Here is a 17,866-nt window from a genome sequence, read left to right on the forward strand (position 1 = left end):
GACCGCCTTCGAGTGACGTCATCCCGGGGCCCTGCCGGGGCTGGGGCAGCTCAGGGCCTGTGGGTACAGCCATTGTCTCGGCGGTCTGACCCGCGGTCTGAGGACCGTGAAGTTGTTCGGTGGCCTCATGACCTTAGAATGAGACGGAGGCTTAGAACGATATAGCCTGAAAAAATAAGCAGGTGGCCGGAACAGGACGGGAAAACAAAGGATTTCGGGTTAATCATTCATTCAGTGGCTCTGCCATTCTGTAACAATGAAGAAATAAGGTTGAGTTCCCGGACAATGGAGATCAACAGCCGGGTTTCTGAATGGGAAGCTTTGACACTTCTGTGGTGAAAACAGCTCATTCAAACAGGACCCAACCATGGACCTGACTAAATAGCTTGCCTGCAGACCCAATCCTGTGTAGTCCTGAGCTGTCTTGAGAAATGGTGGCCATGTTATGAGGAGATTAGAAAGTGACCCCTGGGAAGAGTCTCTTTTCTGCAGTCCTTCTGCCTTTTCACAGGCCACCTACTTGTCAGCCCTCGGGTCTCAGCCCAAAAAGTGTGTGTCCCTCTCTTCAGTGTTACTCCTTAGACACCTTCTCAGAAAAGCTGTCAGAAGCATTACCCTGTTTATTTCCCTTGGCTGTCTCTAATTATGTTGGCAGTGTATATGTTTACTTATTTCTTGTCTGTCTCCATCTCAAATGAAATATCCATAGATAGCTTTTATCTGTCGTGAGCACATCAACTAGCAACTAACATAAACTTACTGAATCTGTCATTGATTTTCCCATGAACTGTGGCAGAATGACTACTGTAGCTGATAATCTTACAGTGTCCTTTTCCTGTAGTGTAGTCTGTAACCCAGTGAAGGCCCTCTATGTTGTGAAGCCTGCAGGCCAGGGGGAATGTCCTCTGCGTCTCACCTAATGGGGAATGTCCCAGGGCACAGTATGGAGCCACAAAGAGAGCCCTGGATACTCCTGGTAATTGCTGGTTGCACTTTTTAGTGGAAGTCAATGAACATTATGTATTAGAGGGAACTGAACCTGTAGGAGGCCCTACAGATAGAAGATACATAAGGATATTTTTGTGCCTGTATTTTCCTGTTTCTAGCCCCTGTGAGAGCAAGGACTAAGGTCTGTCTAACTCTGCAGACTAACACAAAGTCTTACTCAGTGTTCAGTATAAATGTGTTAAATGGGGCTGGGGATTTAGCTCAGTGGTTCCACTACCTGCCTCACAAGAGCAAGGTCTTGAGTTTGATCCCTGGTACAAAAAACAAAACAAAAAAAAAAGTGTGTTAAATGGAAGATACCCAAAGCACTGCTCTGGCTACATTTTTCTGAACCTTAATGTCTCAGCTAAACCACTAATAATCTAGGAAATATTTTCTGATAAGCTAAAGCTAGACTTGGCCCCATGGACTCCTTATGTCTTCCTTAACATAACAGCTTGCATACACGGTATAGAAATTGCCCACTCATTGCCTATCATCCGGGCGCCCCCTATGATGGCTCTCTGCCTGGCACAGTTCCTGGTTCATAGTAGGTATGTAGCAAATGCATGACCAATACAAGAATAAACGAATGGGCAAATGCTTTGGAGAGAGATGGAACAGGATTTGGTGGCCCCTGGGAACTAGGTAATTAAAGAGTAAAGTCAAGAAATTCTGCAAACTGTTAAAAAGTATGATAGTACTTAATTCAGTGGTGATTTTCGTGAGAGGACAGTGGAATTGTCCAGGAAGAAAATGAATTAATGTGGTCCATTCAGACGTAGCTTGATTTCATTCATTACCAGCATGCTTCAGTAGAGGTGGTTGAAAGATCTCAAAATATTTTGGTGACATTAGTTTTGGCTTTGCTTCCTTCTTTTTTTTAAAAAAAAAAAGTGGTAAAGAAGTTTTAGGCTAGAGTACAAGAAAATTGAAATAATTATTTTCTTGAATAAACACATTGCTGTTATGCAATATTGATCAGAGTTAGTGTGCACATACCCTGCAGACAAACATTCACACCAGCTGCCTCCTACCTCTATATAACTGAGACTTAAGAATTGGACACTTTCCCACCAAAATACCATAATTGGCTCAAAGCATGCAGACACCCAGCCAGTTGCTGTTCTGGTTCATTGTAGGCCACCTCCTTGTTCAAACTGAAACAAAATGAAAAGGAGGAAGGAGAAGCTGGGCCACTTCTTCCATGCTCAACTTTGCTAAATTATTTTTAGCTTTAGTCAAATTTGACACAGAGACTGTAATTCCAGTTTTATTGTCACACACACACACAAAAAAGATGTTAGAAACAAAATTTAGGTGTAAAGAACACCAGTTCCTACGTGCCATACAATGTGCGGGATTTCACAGGAATCCTGCTGTCCTGGCCCTTATTATTTTTTTATTTCCTCTTCCCCACCACTTTGGAAGAAAAGAGGGACAGAATAGAGAAAGAGAAAGCGAAGACAACCTGTAGAAAGAACAAAAGATAGTGGATAGTGAGCCAGATCCCTCCCCTCACAACATTCCAGAACTAAATGGTTCTGGGAAACTGAGGAGACCACTGCGCTTTCTACATCTATACTTGGCTTCTAATTCATTTCCCTGATCAACTCTAGAGCTTAAAGTACACTTCAAAAAAACCATGTACCTCTATCCCAGGTGCCCTTCCCTTCATCAGCCCTATCACCCACTTCTGTGCAAAAATAAAACATGGCAAGCAAGCAAAGCTTTCAAAGGCAAACAATTTACACACCTGAGAGAGGGGATGAGCTAATTTTCAGGGCAAGGTTGAAATAAAAGGTCATTGATTAAGTGTTCTAGTTTTGTTCACTTGATATTTTTGTGTCTGTCTTCTGAGTTCTTAGGGTCAGCTAAGTTTGGACAAAGGTTAGAGAATCAAAAATACATACTCTATTATACTCTAAACAGAAAAAGAGATGAGAAGCTGACTATCAAAATATAATATGACCAAAAATTCATTTAGAGACACCAAAGAAATTATGAAAATAACTAATGCACATAAGAGTTTTCTCCACTGGAAATATAGGTGCTGTGTAAAAAATATTTTTGACTTTACTAAAATGTATATTACCTTTATGCATTAGTGACTACTTCTAGAAACAGCATATGCTATGCCCACACATTTTCTTAGAGGAACAATCACCATTGTGTTTATAAAAAATATTTTAATAGGATTTTAATAATATCAAATATTAAATGCCATAGATCCTCTCTCCCATTAGGCTGTTCCCAGTTATTAACAATTATCCAAATATGTGTCCTCAAAATTTCTTTTCAGATCATTAATTATGATTTTTACATTATTTACATTCTTTTATTATTTATTTAGTTATTTTTATTGGTACCAAGGATCAAACTCAGGTCCTTGCACTTACAGGGCAGACAGTGGAACCGCTGAGCTAAATCCCCGGCCTACATAATTTTATTTTTAAAAGTCAGAATTCTGTTCTCAGTGAATCATGAAATTGCTGCTTACTCCAAAGTCTGTTCTTTCTTTACTTATACTGTTGTCCCAACTCAGCATCAACATTGTCTTAGAGCCCAGTAATCCTAATAGGATGCTTCCTTCAAGAGACAGACAAAAAAATAATCTTTTTCAAGACAGACTTCAGCATTTTTGGAAAACTGGAACAGAACAGAAAATAGCACAGTGCATTCATTGCACATGGAAATTAAGTATGGTTTTGTGCAATATAAGTACTACTTTCTAAAATTTAGGTTATACACACGCACATGAAAATAAGCACATTTGTGACTAACACCTCTGATGTATGCTCAACTATGATAACAATTGTTTGAGTAGTTCTAAGGAATTTGGAGGCTGCTTCTATCTAAAACTGGTTGAAACCAGCAATCCTCCATTAAGGCCTAGCAGGTATACAACGGGTGATCTTTTGACATCAGAGTTTCCAAATCCCTATCCTCAGATCATGCTACATCATGCACATTTCCTATGCACTTGTAAAGAGCCATGAAGCTTGACTGTGTAGGCACAGACTACCTATGACCTCACTTTTCCCTTTCCCAGGCCTCCGACTACCCCGTGTCTTTATCTCATAAAACCCCCTGACCTTTTCCTCAGAGAGATGGATTTGAGAGTTGGTTACCCTCCAAGATAACCTGTTTCTTCCCAATGAATCAGTATTTTTATACTGCCATTCTAAAATGATTTAATCACAGTGCATTAGTCCTTCCATAGACTGTCTGCAAGATTCAACTTAGATAATGGAACATACCTCTTTGAATATTGCACTAGTTACCTAGTGTCACCTAAAATATAACCAAACACTTCAGGGGCTTTAAGGAACAAATGCAGAATATCTGTTTCTGGACACCAGTAATCTAGGCAAGGCTTAGCCAGGGTCTCTCAAAGAGCTGGTCAGGTCAACTGGGGAAGGAACCACTCTCAAAGTTACTCCTGAGGTCATGGGCGGGATGCAGCTTCTCCTCATGGGCCACTAGCTCCAGCTCCCTCAGTTACTTGCAAAAGGAGACTAATGGGGAGGCTCACAGAGGAGAGCTGGCTCCAGCCAAGTGAGCAAGCAAGCGAGCATCAGAGGGTAAACACGACAGAAATCACTCTTTTTGGTGAGCTAATCGTAGAAGTAACATCCATCATTTCTTCCTTCTACAGGCAAGTCCTTAGGTTTACCCCAGGCTCAAGGGGAGGAGATGATACCAGGGTACAAATACCTGGAGATAGGGATAATTTAAGCCAGTCTTAGAGCTGCCTACCATAAGTGGCAATACACTGCATAAGTAGTAGTAAAGACCCTTATTAAATAGTTAATATACTGCTTGCAATCTCAATTCTAATTTCCAAGGGTTTTAAGGTTAGCTTATAAAACCAGGCAGGTAGAAAACAGGAAAAACTTATTCTGGCCCTTCCTTTCTAAAATACTGTTTCAACTAAGCAATCTTTGATGTTGGATGATTGCAATTCAGAATTTTTCATAACTCTGGCAAACAAATTTTGCTTAAATTATTTCAGGTCCCACTTTTAAAATACCATTGACTTACAGTTACAGAAGGATCACAATCAGCACAGTGCATTATTGGACCTGAAGAGCTGCTTCAAGGATACCCACCTCTTTAAGTCCAAGACTACTGCCTTGCCTGTTTCTGGAATTAATTTTCATTGATCATGAATAGAATCTCAAGATCCCTCTTCCTTCTACATTTCCACTTGGACCAATTTCTACCAAGAGTATCGCAAGGAACATTAGTTATATAAAATATGTGTCTATTTCTGTGGTTAAATAAATATAGAAAACACTCTGCATTTTACGAGTCACAATATACATTACCATAGTAAAGATCCTAAGTCTGCTTTTTCTCAACTTAGAATTTCCCAAATATTTATACCGTATAAATTTCTTTCCATATAATGCTCATTAATAGCCTGTGGAACTAAGGTCCTAAAAAACACTTTTTGGGAAATAGGGGCTTGGAATAAAAACTATCTTCCTCCTAGTAGTAGTAGTCAAGAGAATTGATACAATGGCAAAAATCAAGTGAAAAGCCAGATGTTTGCTCCCTTTTGTAAAGTAGCTAGTTCTTTAGAAAAATTCTTGGAAAACATCTTTAAAACTCTATGCACCTTAACTCTTAGAGGATATGAATACATTCAAAACCAATTCCAAATAATGTAAACAGTTGAATATTCATATTTCTTAATTTTCAGAAAATTTAATTATGCTGTCATTGTCAAGTTGAATAAAAATTTACCATGACATGAAGAATCAGTTTTACCTCTAGTCCAGTAATAAGAATTGCTATATATATACAAGGGTCAAATGATATAATTGAGAGTGTGAAATAGGGAGAGAATGGCTAAAGGGGACGTGGGAAAGGGAGGGAAAAGGAATAAGGAGAAAGAAAAAAAATGTGAAAAAAAGGAAAAAATGGAAACGAAATCTTTGTAAATAGGGAAAGGTGAAGGGGGTGAAGGGAGGGCAGGGGTATGGGGAAAAATAAGAATCAAGGCATATCGTGTAAAGGTACAAGATCTCAATGATAAATGTAACTGTATTGTTTGCTTTAAATGTACCAATAAATTTAATGGAAATAAAAAATAATGGTTATATATGTTTCTGCAGTTAATTTGGATTAATGTTGATTAGAACTATCTCTCAAGATTGCCTTTCCTCTTGCAGAGTAGTCATTCTCAGGTCTTGAATGCAAACGTAATACTGCCTATACTACAGGTGAATATAAAGTTTTTACCTCTATATTCCAGAAGTAGAAAATATTTCTCCTCCTACTTGAATCTGGCCTTATGACTTGTTTCAACCAATTAGAAAAGTAGCAAAAGTACTCTTGCTCCAATTGCCCTCTTAAAAGCCAGCCACCACGCTATAAAGAAACTTGAGCCACACTGAGGGATGATGGGAGGTCACTCAGAGGTAGCAAAGACTCTTCCAGTCCAAACCTCAGTCAGGCCCCTCTGAGTAATTTCTGTGACTAGGCCAGAACATTGAAACTCTAGCCTTGGTCTGCTTAGTTCAGTTTTAACAAGAATCCTGCTGAGTCAATGTATTGGTCACCTTTGTGTTGCTAAGATAAAAATACCTCCTACACACAATTTAAAGGAAAAAAAGGCTTATTTTGACTCATGGTTATAGAGGTTTCTGTCCATCATCAGCTAGTTTCAAGGCAGAAATGTGATGGAATGGTGTGGCACTGGAAAGCTGCTCACTTCTTAGCAGCCAGGAAGCAGAGAAAGCAAGAAGAGCCAGAGAGGGCCAGGGATTTAGCTCAGTGGTTCTGCAGCTTCCCTCGTAAGCTCAAGGTCCCAAGTTTGATCCCCGGTACCAGAAAGAAAATAAAAAGAAAAATAAAGCCAGAGGGAGGGCCAGGGATAAGAATATACCCTTCCAGGTCACACCCCTAGGTGTGTGACCTACTGAGCCCGACCTCTGACAGCACATTCGGCTCTGAGCTCAACAATGGATTAACCCACTGATGAGGTTAGTCCCCATGACCTAACCACATTTCAAAAGACCACTGCGGAGACTGAGAGGAAAAAAGAAAGACCACTGCTGAACACACGAGCCTTTGGGGAACATTCTTTTTTCTTTTCTTTTTTTCCTTCCAGTACTAGTGTTTGTACCCAGGGCCTTCACACTGAATTACATTTTTATTCAGTGTTTTTTTTTTTTTTTTTTCCTTAAGACAGTGTTTGCTAAACTGCCTGGGTTGGCCTTGAACTTGTGATCCTCAGCCTCCCAGAGTGCTGGGATTCCAAGCATGTACCATCAGGCCCAGCTGTGTCTTGATCCAACACCTTAGCAATCAACTCACAGCAATCCCTACCCTTGTTATCTGATCACCCTGGACTGCCATCAGCAAGAATTCCATCAAGTCAGTTTAACCAGAATATACTTAGCCTTGATGTTGTTTCTTAGTAATTTTCTACTTGCTGACCCTAATCTTGATCCTAGATGATAAGGCCTCACTTTTCCTTGTCAAATTTGGAGTTGAGCCCATCTCTCTCCCCTACTATAAAACCACATTGTACTAGTCCCCTTGGGAGAAAATTAAAAAGTCTTTCTTATCATCTTTAATAAATATCATGAATAAAATTATTCTTCAATAAAGGATCCTGAAAGCCTGGATGACAAGAAGCCTCAGCCAAGCTGTAGCTCATTGGTTCTCCACCAAGGAAACTTTGCCCTCATTTTGATATTTCAGTTGTAGTTACCAGCATCTAATGTGTGGAGACCAGATGCTGCTAAACATCCTATAACTCAGAGGATTGCTTCCAAAACGAAGAAGTATCCAGCAGCCCACATCTAATGACCCAGTTGCAAATTCTTTTCTAACTGAATATAGTTATAGGAGTTACCACAGCATCATCACATGGAACTGATTGCCCATATCAATCCAGTCCACTACAATAATAAATGTGAAAATTGTGAGAAATAATAAGTAATTGTGGTTTGAAGCAACTATTGAGGGAAGTTTTAGTGATGCTATTGCTAAGCTGCCTGCGGACAGAGGAGACAAGGAGTCCTCATATGTAATAGCCCCATTTGGTCATGTTTTAAATAGTTATTCCCCTGCTGGGTATCTTCCCAAAAGAATGAAAAGAATCATACCACAGCAATATATGTGCACCCATGTTCATAGTGGCAGAGTTTGTAATAGCTAAAACTTGGAAACAGCCCAATTGCCCATCCACTGGAGACTGGATAAAGAAGATGTGTTTATATATATGTGTATATGTATATACACATAAAGAATAAGAAACTAGATACATTTATAGCTAAATGGATACACATTGAGGCCAAACTCTTAAGTGAAATAAATACGACACATGAGTGAATACCAAATAGTTTCTCTGGTGTGAAAAACTGAAAGTGTAAATAAAGATCACAATCTATAATAGATAATATGAAATAGGAAGGTAAGGCCCAAAGGGGAAGGGGAAGGAAAAGGAAAAAAATATGAGAAAAGGAAAAAAACAGAAACAAAGTCTTTGTAAGTAGGGAGGGGTGGAGAGGTGGGAGAGAGGGCAGGGAATGGGGAAAAAAATAAGAGCCAACACATATCATGTAAAAGTACAAATCCCCAGTGATGAATGTCATCAGATTGCATACCTAAATTGCACTAATAAAATTAATGAATTAAAAAAAAGATTTGGGAAGATATTTAACTTTCATAAGAAAAAAATACTCCTACCATGACCACTGTTAGACTATCAGCATGAGCCTTTAAATTCTAGGTTGGAATGAGGCATGCACAATTGGCTTTTGTGAGCCTGTGGGAATTTTTTACACTGTACTTGGGCAACAGAGGACACTGTCTCTTTAATTCTGAAATCTAGGCATGGTCATTTCTCATATTCTGTTGACCACCTGGTCAGAGTTCTCTGCTTGTATATTGTGGTGGTATTTCTATTGCATGTTTCTCTTTTGAATGCTGAGACAATCTGCAATCTTTCTGAACTTGGCTACCTTTTCACCATTAAAATCATCAAGTTGGGTTTATTTATAAGATCTCAGGATGGATTCTACTGCAAACTAATCCTACAAGCTCTCAAATTTGTAGTGTTGAGATGAATGGTCTGGTTTCAGATAAAACATGACCCTCACTAACTTAAGGGTTTTCTCTGAAATGGAACAACTGAACAATATTTATACTGTCAAAAGTGGAAGTAAAAGTTGTAAGAGTGCTGCATTTATCATGTTTGAGATCAAACTACAGTAGAAAAAAAGTTTCCTTCTTGATAGAAGGATTCCAATTTAGCACATAAACTCAATATTATTTATTAGAGCTGCTACTTCTGGGGTTTCACGCTGGGCCCAAGCTTTAGATTCCATCAAGAATTATTAGTTTTGTGATTAGGAGTCTGTGCATGAGGATAGACTTCCTTGGTTGGTTTCAGCCTTGGCTTAGTAGCTATGTGATTTTTGGCAAGATATTTGTGAAATGGGTATACTTATGGTATCTTCTTCAGGGTTCAGGTAGATAAAGTTTTTGTAGTACCTAGCACGTTGTGCTCTCTCAACAAATACTCCAGGAGCATTTAAAGTTTATATGCACTGTCAGTTTCTTTTTTTAAATTTTATTTTGTGTGCCTATGGAGTGGGGGTAGGATGGTTAACAGTAATTGAACCCAGGGCTTCAATCCCCAGGCCTTTTTAAATTTTATTATTTTGACATAGGGCCTTGATAAATTGCCTAGACTGCACTTGAATTTTCAATCCTTCTGCCTCAACTCCTAAAACACTGGGATTACAGGCAAGCCCCACCACACTTGACCTCAATTTCTTCTTTTTAACTGTAAATGCTATTTGAATTTCTTTTTTAACTATAAACAACATTCTGGGGTTTTTGTTTTGTTTTGTTTTCTAAAAGCAGTACTAGTTCTAGGTCAAGAATAAATTGTTTTCAGCACAGAACTTCAGTCTCATCCCAGAACAGACCACACCCTACTTCCTGTTGCATGCAAATACTGGTACCTTAAAGGGACAGTAGAATTCAGGCACCTATGCAGGATGCCATGAATGCAACAGAGCGCACTCTGGTGTACAAAACTGGGAGCCAGGAAGAAGGAGATTACGACAAAAACTGCTTGAGTTTGAAATCAATTCATTCAACTATAATTTTTGGAAGATAGACTGACAGTAATATTCATGACTGATTTCATTTTAAAAAGTGATAACAGGAAAACCAGCTAAAAATCTGTATCATTACTGTATGAGATCATGAGAATTTGGGATTAGAATTTTGAAAGAGGATCCAAGATGAAAGCATAAATATGAAACATTTAGAAAGAAGAAATCATGGACAAAATTAACACTAAAAACTTTGATCTTAAAGAAAAGGCCATTCCATAATCTTACTCTGTTTAGTTTAATACAATAAATTTCAATATCCACAAATAAATTACTAGCATTTTGTATCCTAGCGAAGCTCGTGAGGATAATAAAGATCCCAACATTTGCTACATTTGTTTTTTGGCTTTTAAAGAATAGGTAGTGTTTTTTCATAGTACAGTACTTCGTTAACCTACCTACATCAAGACTTGAAAGTTCTGCTAGGCATGGTGGCACACAAAAAAGCTGAGGCAGGAGGGTCACAAGTTCAAGCCCAACATGGGCAACTAAGTGATTTAATGAGAACTTATTTCAGTATTTTCATTTTTTTGAACCTTATTTACACTTTTAGTTTTTCACACCAGAGAAACTATTCACTTTTTACTCAAGTGTGTCATGTTTATTTCACTTTAGTATAGCCTCAATGTTCATCCATTTAGCTATAAATGTTTCTAGTGTCTTATTCTTTATGGCTGAGTAGTATTCCATTTTATAGAAAAATCACATCTTCTTTATCCAGTCTCCAACTGATGGGTATTTGGGTTGTTTCCAAGTTTTAGCTATTACAAGCTGTGCCGCTACAAACATGAGTGCACATATATCACTGTGGTATGAGTCTTTTAAAAAGATACCCGGCAGAAGGACAGCTGGGTCAAATGGAGCCTCTAATCCTAGTTCTTTGAGATATCGCCATATTGATTTCCACAGTGGTTGCACCCGTCTGTACTCCCACTAACAATGGAAAAGGGTTCCTTTCTCTCTACAGCCCCACCAGCATTTTTTATTGGCTGATTTCTTGACAGCAGCCATTCTTTCTGGGGTAAGGTGGAATCTCAGTGCTGTTTTCATCTGTATCTCTCAAATGACCAGTGATGCTGAACATTTTCTCATATATTTATTTGTTACTTTTACTTCTTTGTGTGAGAAATGCCTGTTCATTTCAGATGTCCATTTTTGAATTGGTCTTTGTATTTGGGGGCTCTGATTTTTTTGAATTATTTATATGTTCTAGATAGCAGTCCTTTGTCTGAGGAGTAGCTGGTAAAAATTTTTTCCCACATTGTATGTTGTTTCTTTGCTCTGTTGGTGATTTCTCTTGCACTGCAAACACTTTTCAATACAATGAGATCCCAGTTACTGATTATTTGTGTAAGTTCTTGTGCTGCTGAGGATTTGTTCATAAAGTCTTTTCTTATGCCAATGCCTTTGAGAGTTCTACTTAATTTACTTTCCAGTAAGTTTAGTGTTTCTGTTTTGATATTTAGTTTTGGTTTGGGGTTTTTATTTATTTATTTATTTATTTTGGTTTATTGAGACAGGGTCTCACTATGTAGTTGACACTGACCTGGAACTCACTGTGTAGCCTAGGCTGCTCTCGAACTCACAGCAATCCTCCTGCTGGGATTATAGGCATGAGCCACCAGGCCCGGCTTGATATTTAGATCTTTAATACACTTGGATTTTAGTTTAGTGCATGGTGAAAGATAGGGATCTAGGCTGGGTGTAGTGGCGCACTCCTGTAATCCCAGCACTTGGGAGGCTGAGGCAGGAGGATTGCTGTGAGTTCGAGACCAGCCTGGGCTAAATAGTGAGTTCCAGGTCAGTCTCAACTACATAGTGAGATCCTGTCTTAAAAAAAAAAAAAAAAAGATAGGGATCTAGTTTAAATCTTTGGTAAATTGAGAGACAATTTTTCCAGCACTATTTATTAAAGAGGTTATCTTCCCTCCAAAGATGGTTGGCTCCTTTTCAAGGATAAGGTAGCTGAGTATGTCTGGTGTTTCTTCATCTTCTAATCTATTCCATTAATCCTTAGATCTGTTTTCTTGCCAGTACCATGCTGTTTTAATCACAGTGGCTTTGTGGTATAGTTTCAAGTTGGTAATTGTGATGCCCCCTGCCATGTCTCTGTTGCCTAGAATGGTTTTTGCTATTCTAGATCTCTTCTGGCTCCAAATGAATTTTTGTATTATTTTCTCTAGTTCCTTGAAATATACTGTTGGAATTTCAATAGGGATTGCATTGAATCTGTGTAGAAGTTTGGGAAGTATGGCCATTTTCACTATGTTGATTCTTCCTATCCATCTTCTTATATCCTCTTCTGTCTTTTTTTCAGAGTGCTGTATTTTCAGTGTAGAGGTCTTTTGCTTCCTTTGTTAGATTGATTCCTAGATATTTCATTTTTGCAGATGTTATTGTGAAAGGAACTGTTTCCCTAATTTCTCTCTCAGGAAGTCTGTTATTTGTGTACAAGAAGGCTATTGATTTTCGAGTGTTGACTTTGTATCCAGCTACTCTACTGAGTGCAGAAGTGTAAAATTAGTGTAAATAAATTGGTATAATTGAGAGGGTGAAATAGAAAGAAAATAGCTAAAAGGGAAGTGGGAAGAGGAGGGGAAAGGAAATAAGGGAAAAGGAAAAATGTGAAAAAATGGAAACAAAGTCTCTGTAAATAGGGAAGGGTTAAGGGGGTGAAGGGAGGGCAGGGGTATGGGAAAAAAAACAAGAGACAAGATATATTATGTGAAGGTACAAGATCCCAATTATAAACGTAACTGTATTGTTTGCTTAAAATGTAGCAATAAACTTAATGGGAAAAAAGAATGAGAAACTAGAGACATTTATAGCTAAATGGATGAACATTGAGGCCATACTCTTAAGTGAAATAAATAGGACACACATGTAAATACCAAATAGTTTCTCTGGTGTGAGAAACTAAAAGTGTAAATAAGGATCAAAATGTACAATTGATTATGTGAAATAGGAAGAAAAGGTCTAAAAGGGGAAGGGGAAATGGGAGGGGAAAGGAAAAGGAAAGAAGGGAAAGGAAAAAATATGAGAAAAGGAAAAATGGAAACAAAGACTGTAAATAGGAAGGGGTGGAGGAGTTGAAGGGCGTGCAGGGGAATGGACAAAAAATAAGAACATCATGTAAAGGTGCAAATTTCCAATGATGAATGTGACTTATTGTATCCTTAAAATGTACCAATAAGCATAATGAAAAAAATAAATTTTAACTGATTAAAAGTAAAAAAAAAATACGTATTTTAAAAATTTTTAAGAAGGTAGGAAGCTAAGTGCAAATACCCTGAGTTTAGTCCCCACAACTTAATAAAAAAGAGTTCTAGATGAAATAGGAGATTTGTGCATTAAAAAAAACATTGCCCAATGAGCTAGATTTTTTTTTTTTTAGTAACTCTGGGTTAAGTTAACAATCTTGAGTTCAGTGGTTTCCTGAGACAGTTTAGGTTTCAGATGGAGAGAAAAAAATGCTAGGTCTTTCTATCAAACTTTCCACATGACTCTATTTCCCAACCTAGTATCTGATAAGTAGGCTTAATTCTACATATATTTGTCTGGTACCAACTATATACAAAACTTTCTGACAGATGAATAACAAGCACAGTTCATTTTCCTTGGTTTGTAAGCCATGAGAGTGTCATGATCACACCACTCATAGGTTTAAAAAGAAGAAACTTTGTACTTAGCTCACCTATGCACATAAGGAACATCTTTTGCATTCTTGTTTTAGGTGACAGTTGAATTCAGTCTCCCTTTTGTTCCACTACAGAAGAGAACACAAGCATTAGTAAAATTACTAGATGATTGCTATTTTATAATGGCAAAATTTACTTAGTGAATTTTTAAAAATGTTTGTTGAGTTTATAATGAAATCTGTGTCAGATCCAAGAGCAAACTGATAAAAAAAAAAAGAATACCAGTCCATTTTCAAGGAGTTCCCAATCCTGAAAGGTGCAACTATGTCATTATTCTCATACTTTTCTTCAAAAAGATCCACAGAAAGGAATAAAGAGAACCACATCAGAAAATAAAGTCCATCAGAAGCAAATGAGGAGAAAGCAATGATGGGATTGCACAATGGAGGCACGCTAATTCACAAAATAAATGCAATGAAAACCTGAGTATTTGTTAAGGGTTCACCAAGAATTTGGTTCTAGATTTTTTTAGGAGTCTCTATAAAGGAAGAAATATCATTGGTTACATAATCCAGTCTCTACCAGATAAAAGCAGACCAGTTGCTCAGGCAAAATGTACTGATACCAAGAACTAGATGGACAAAAGGCAGATTAGGGCAAGGGCCTAAGTAAACTAAAATTAAAGAGAGACAAGCCTTGAGAAAACTGGAGTACGAAGGATGAAGAAATACTAAAATCTGCTTTCTGGACATCAAAACCCTAGCATCAACAGCAACTACATTTTTACATATCTGTCTGCTAAAGACTGCAAAAAAAAAAAAAAAAAGATTTGAACCCCTCTGTAATGTCCTCCTTTTGGAACCCCCTTCAACTAGTGGGAGCTTTTCTTTTGTTCTTTCTAATAAATTGCACCCAATTCTGTTCCCCGCTGCTGTCCTGTCAGCTTCATTCTTCTGTCACCCTTAGAAAAAAGGGGGGGCTGGTTACAATACCTATTGCTGAAAAAGAAGTTAAACAAAGACTCTCAAGCGTCCTCCAAAGGTGATCTTGTGTGATATACTGAAGAATGCCCTCAAGAATATCCTTATAACAAGTGCTATGAAGCAAGCTTTTTTTTTTTTTACAGCATATCTCAGTAGGGACTGATGGCTTATCACCAAAACCCATTCAGTAAAAGCAAGTTTACAGGTATTCACTTACACAAACAATTGTACTACAATTGGATGAGTACAATGATAGAATTATGATTACAATGCTCCAGGAAAAGAGAGTAGATACAACTGCAGTTTTATTAAGGTTGGAGCAGAACTCATTATTGAGGGGAGACTCTGGGAACTTTATTCAATTTGAAAGGAAATATTCAGGTTTTGTTACAAACACCTAGAATGCAAATATTTATTATAGCTAGAATATCGTTTTAAAATGGCTAACTCATCACAACAAACTTCGCATTTAAAAATCAAAATGTAGCTGGGTGTGATGGCTCACACCTGTAGCACTGGCACTTGGGAGGCTGAGGTAATGGGATCACTATGAATTCAAGGACAGCTGGGATACATCGTGAGTCCAAGACCAGCCCGAGCTACATAGTGAGACCCTGGCTCAAAAAACAAAACAAAATAAAAATAAAAACATGTCTGGGCATGGTGGTGTAGTCCTGTAATCCCAGGACTCTGGGAGTCTGGCAGGAGCATGGCAATCTAACGACTTGGTGAGACCCTGTCTCAAAAAAAAATTTGTTTTTAAATTCAGTGTGAAGACCCTAGTTTCAATACCCAGTACTGAAAAAGAAGTGAAAAATCTGTCTCTAACTAAAAGATTCTAATTTTCTTTAAATTGAACATATCTCAGTTCCCTCTCAATGCTAAACATAAAGAATAATAAATTAAGAAATAGAGTCTACCTACCAAAAGGGTTGGATTAGTGAGGTCCCCAAAGAATCAATGAGGGCTTAAAGTTACACCAGGCTTAAAATAGGTTTTCCTAGGAATCCAAGAATAATAGAACTCAGAATAATAGGTGTCCTTTGAGGATTAGTTCTGGTTGTGTTGAACTATATTTTTAAAAAATGATATGATCAGGAGTTATATTTCTATCTAATAATAGAAAGAAAAAGAGCAAAGCAGAAAAGAGAAGTTCTAAATATAAAATAATCCACACAGTTGGTATTTTTAAAAAGGCTTAGATTGTTAACCATTCAGTAGAAAGGAGTAACAAAATTGGCTCTGAAGGGGAAAAGAAGTACAACGTAATACACTTCCATGGTTGATTTTATGAAGATTTTTCTTCAGGATTCAGCCAAGTATGAAAGGGACACCTCACTTTCTAGCTTCTTTACACTGTAACTACTTCCTCATCGATAGGCATGGAATGGCCTCTGTGAAGCCCTGCACAGCAATGTGATTGGGACTAACACCAAGCAACCGAAGGTAATGTTCAGTTTCCACAGATGGAAATGTACAAAATGAGAAATATGGGCCCAGATGAGAAAACTCAGATCGCTGCCAACCACTAGCCAGTCTTCAGGAACATTTGCATTGCCTTCTCTATTTCTAAGTACTTGGGATTATTTGCTGAAGTCACAAAATGATATTCAAAATCTCTTTAACCAGCAATGCTTTGGATGCCACGGTTGACAACATTTTGGTGTGTTACAGAAATAAAAACCAACTACTTAAAATTCATCTTCCACTCTGCAGAGTGAGTGGATCTATGAGCTGAAGATATTTTGTTTGCTGAGTATGTATGAAGTCATCTTCAGCAGTTCAGACGCTTGAAGACACTTCTAAGTCACGGTTGAAGATGGCGTGAGATACATTTCTGTGAGTAAGAGAATGGAAAGGTAGGTGGTGGGTAGGAAGGGAAAGGAGCTGGAGATTGCAAGTAAGGGGAGTGTGGGAGAAAGAAAGAACTTAGGAAGAAGAGATCTGTCCCATGCAGTGAAACAACTTGCCTCAAAATCACCTACCCCCATCACCCCAGCCTTCATGTATTCATGCATGCACGTAGAGAATTGCAAGCAAAATATCAACCCCTCAACGTTGACTTAAAGGGTGGGTCTTCTTTAGGGATCAATGTCCAATTTCACAAGTGGCCTGGAGCAAGAAGAGAGGCTGCCCTGAGAGGAGAAGTGCATTTGTTCAAGTTTTCCTGACTGTGGCGCACCAGTAAACATAATCCAAAGGCTGCGTGTTTCTTTGCCTCCACCTCGCTCTTTCCCACTTTATTCATCGTGCATCCAGGTTCTGCGGAGTCTGTGTCTATTGTCCCTCACGAGGACACCCCTCGCCCCTCTAGCCGTGTCACCTAAATGGCCTCTCCTGACTTCTGCCGGCATGGAATCTCTTCCATTTCCCATACTCTTCACACTTTTCTGTACTTCATCAGTTGGGGCCATTTGAGTTTCTTCTCTTCTCCTTGTTTCTTTAAATTCATTGTGTAGTCCAAGCCAGCCTTGAATTTACTATGTTGCCAAGGCCAGCACCAAATTTGCTATCATCCTGCCTCATACACCCGAGTGCTGGGATTACATGGTACCGTGCCTGGCTTTGAGCTTATTTTCAAACTATTTCGGAAGGCATTGTATCCCTCCCTGAATACAGTAACAGCTCTCTGAAGGCTGCTTTCCTCTCAACTTTGTAGAATTGACAAAGCATTATACATCTTTGTGAAATTTTAAAAGCAAAGAACAGAAAAGGAAAAAGAAGGACTACTCCAGAAGGAAATAAAAAAGAATGGACGGGAGGGGAGGAAGGGAAAAAATTCTGTACTATCTTTTTATGTGGAATATATCATAAGCCTTTAGTACAAATCTAATTTTTTTAATTGAGTTTATTGGTACAATCTAGGTATACAGTACAGTTACATTCATCATTGGGATTCTGTACCTTTAATAGGTCTTGATTCTCATTTTCTCCCCTCCTCCCCTCCCCATTTACAAACACTTTGTTTCCATTTTTTTCAGTTTCTCATATTTCTTTCCTCTCCCTTATTACCTTTCCCCCACCCTTCCCACTTTCCCTACACCTTTAGCCCTTTACTTCCTACTTCACATTATTAATTATCTCATTAGGATCCTGTGTACTATTATAGTTT

At 38.2% G+C, this 17,866-nt stretch overlaps 1 protein-coding gene across 1 annotated transcript in view; it reads right to left on the minus strand.

Moving 5' to 3' along the window:
• Positions 1-13,849, minus strand: part of Heca (hdc homolog, cell cycle regulator) — a 60,123-nt gene extending 46,274 nt beyond the window's left edge. The window contains exon 1 of the mRNA XM_010626598.1: positions 13,828-13,849. Within this exon, the coding sequence (XP_010624900.1) occupies positions 13,828-13,846 (19 nt within the window). The 5' untranslated portion in view covers positions 13,847-13,849. The remainder of the gene's footprint in view (positions 1-13,827) is intronic.
• Positions 13,850-17,866: the final 4,017 nt, after the last annotated feature.

This window comes from Fukomys damarensis, unplaced genomic scaffold, assembly GCF_012274545.1.
Source record: "Fukomys damarensis isolate Sample0158 unplaced genomic scaffold, DMR_v1.0_HiC HiC_scaffold_14, whole genome shotgun sequence".
Lineage (NCBI taxonomy): Eukaryota > Metazoa > Chordata > Mammalia > Rodentia > Bathyergidae > Fukomys > Fukomys damarensis.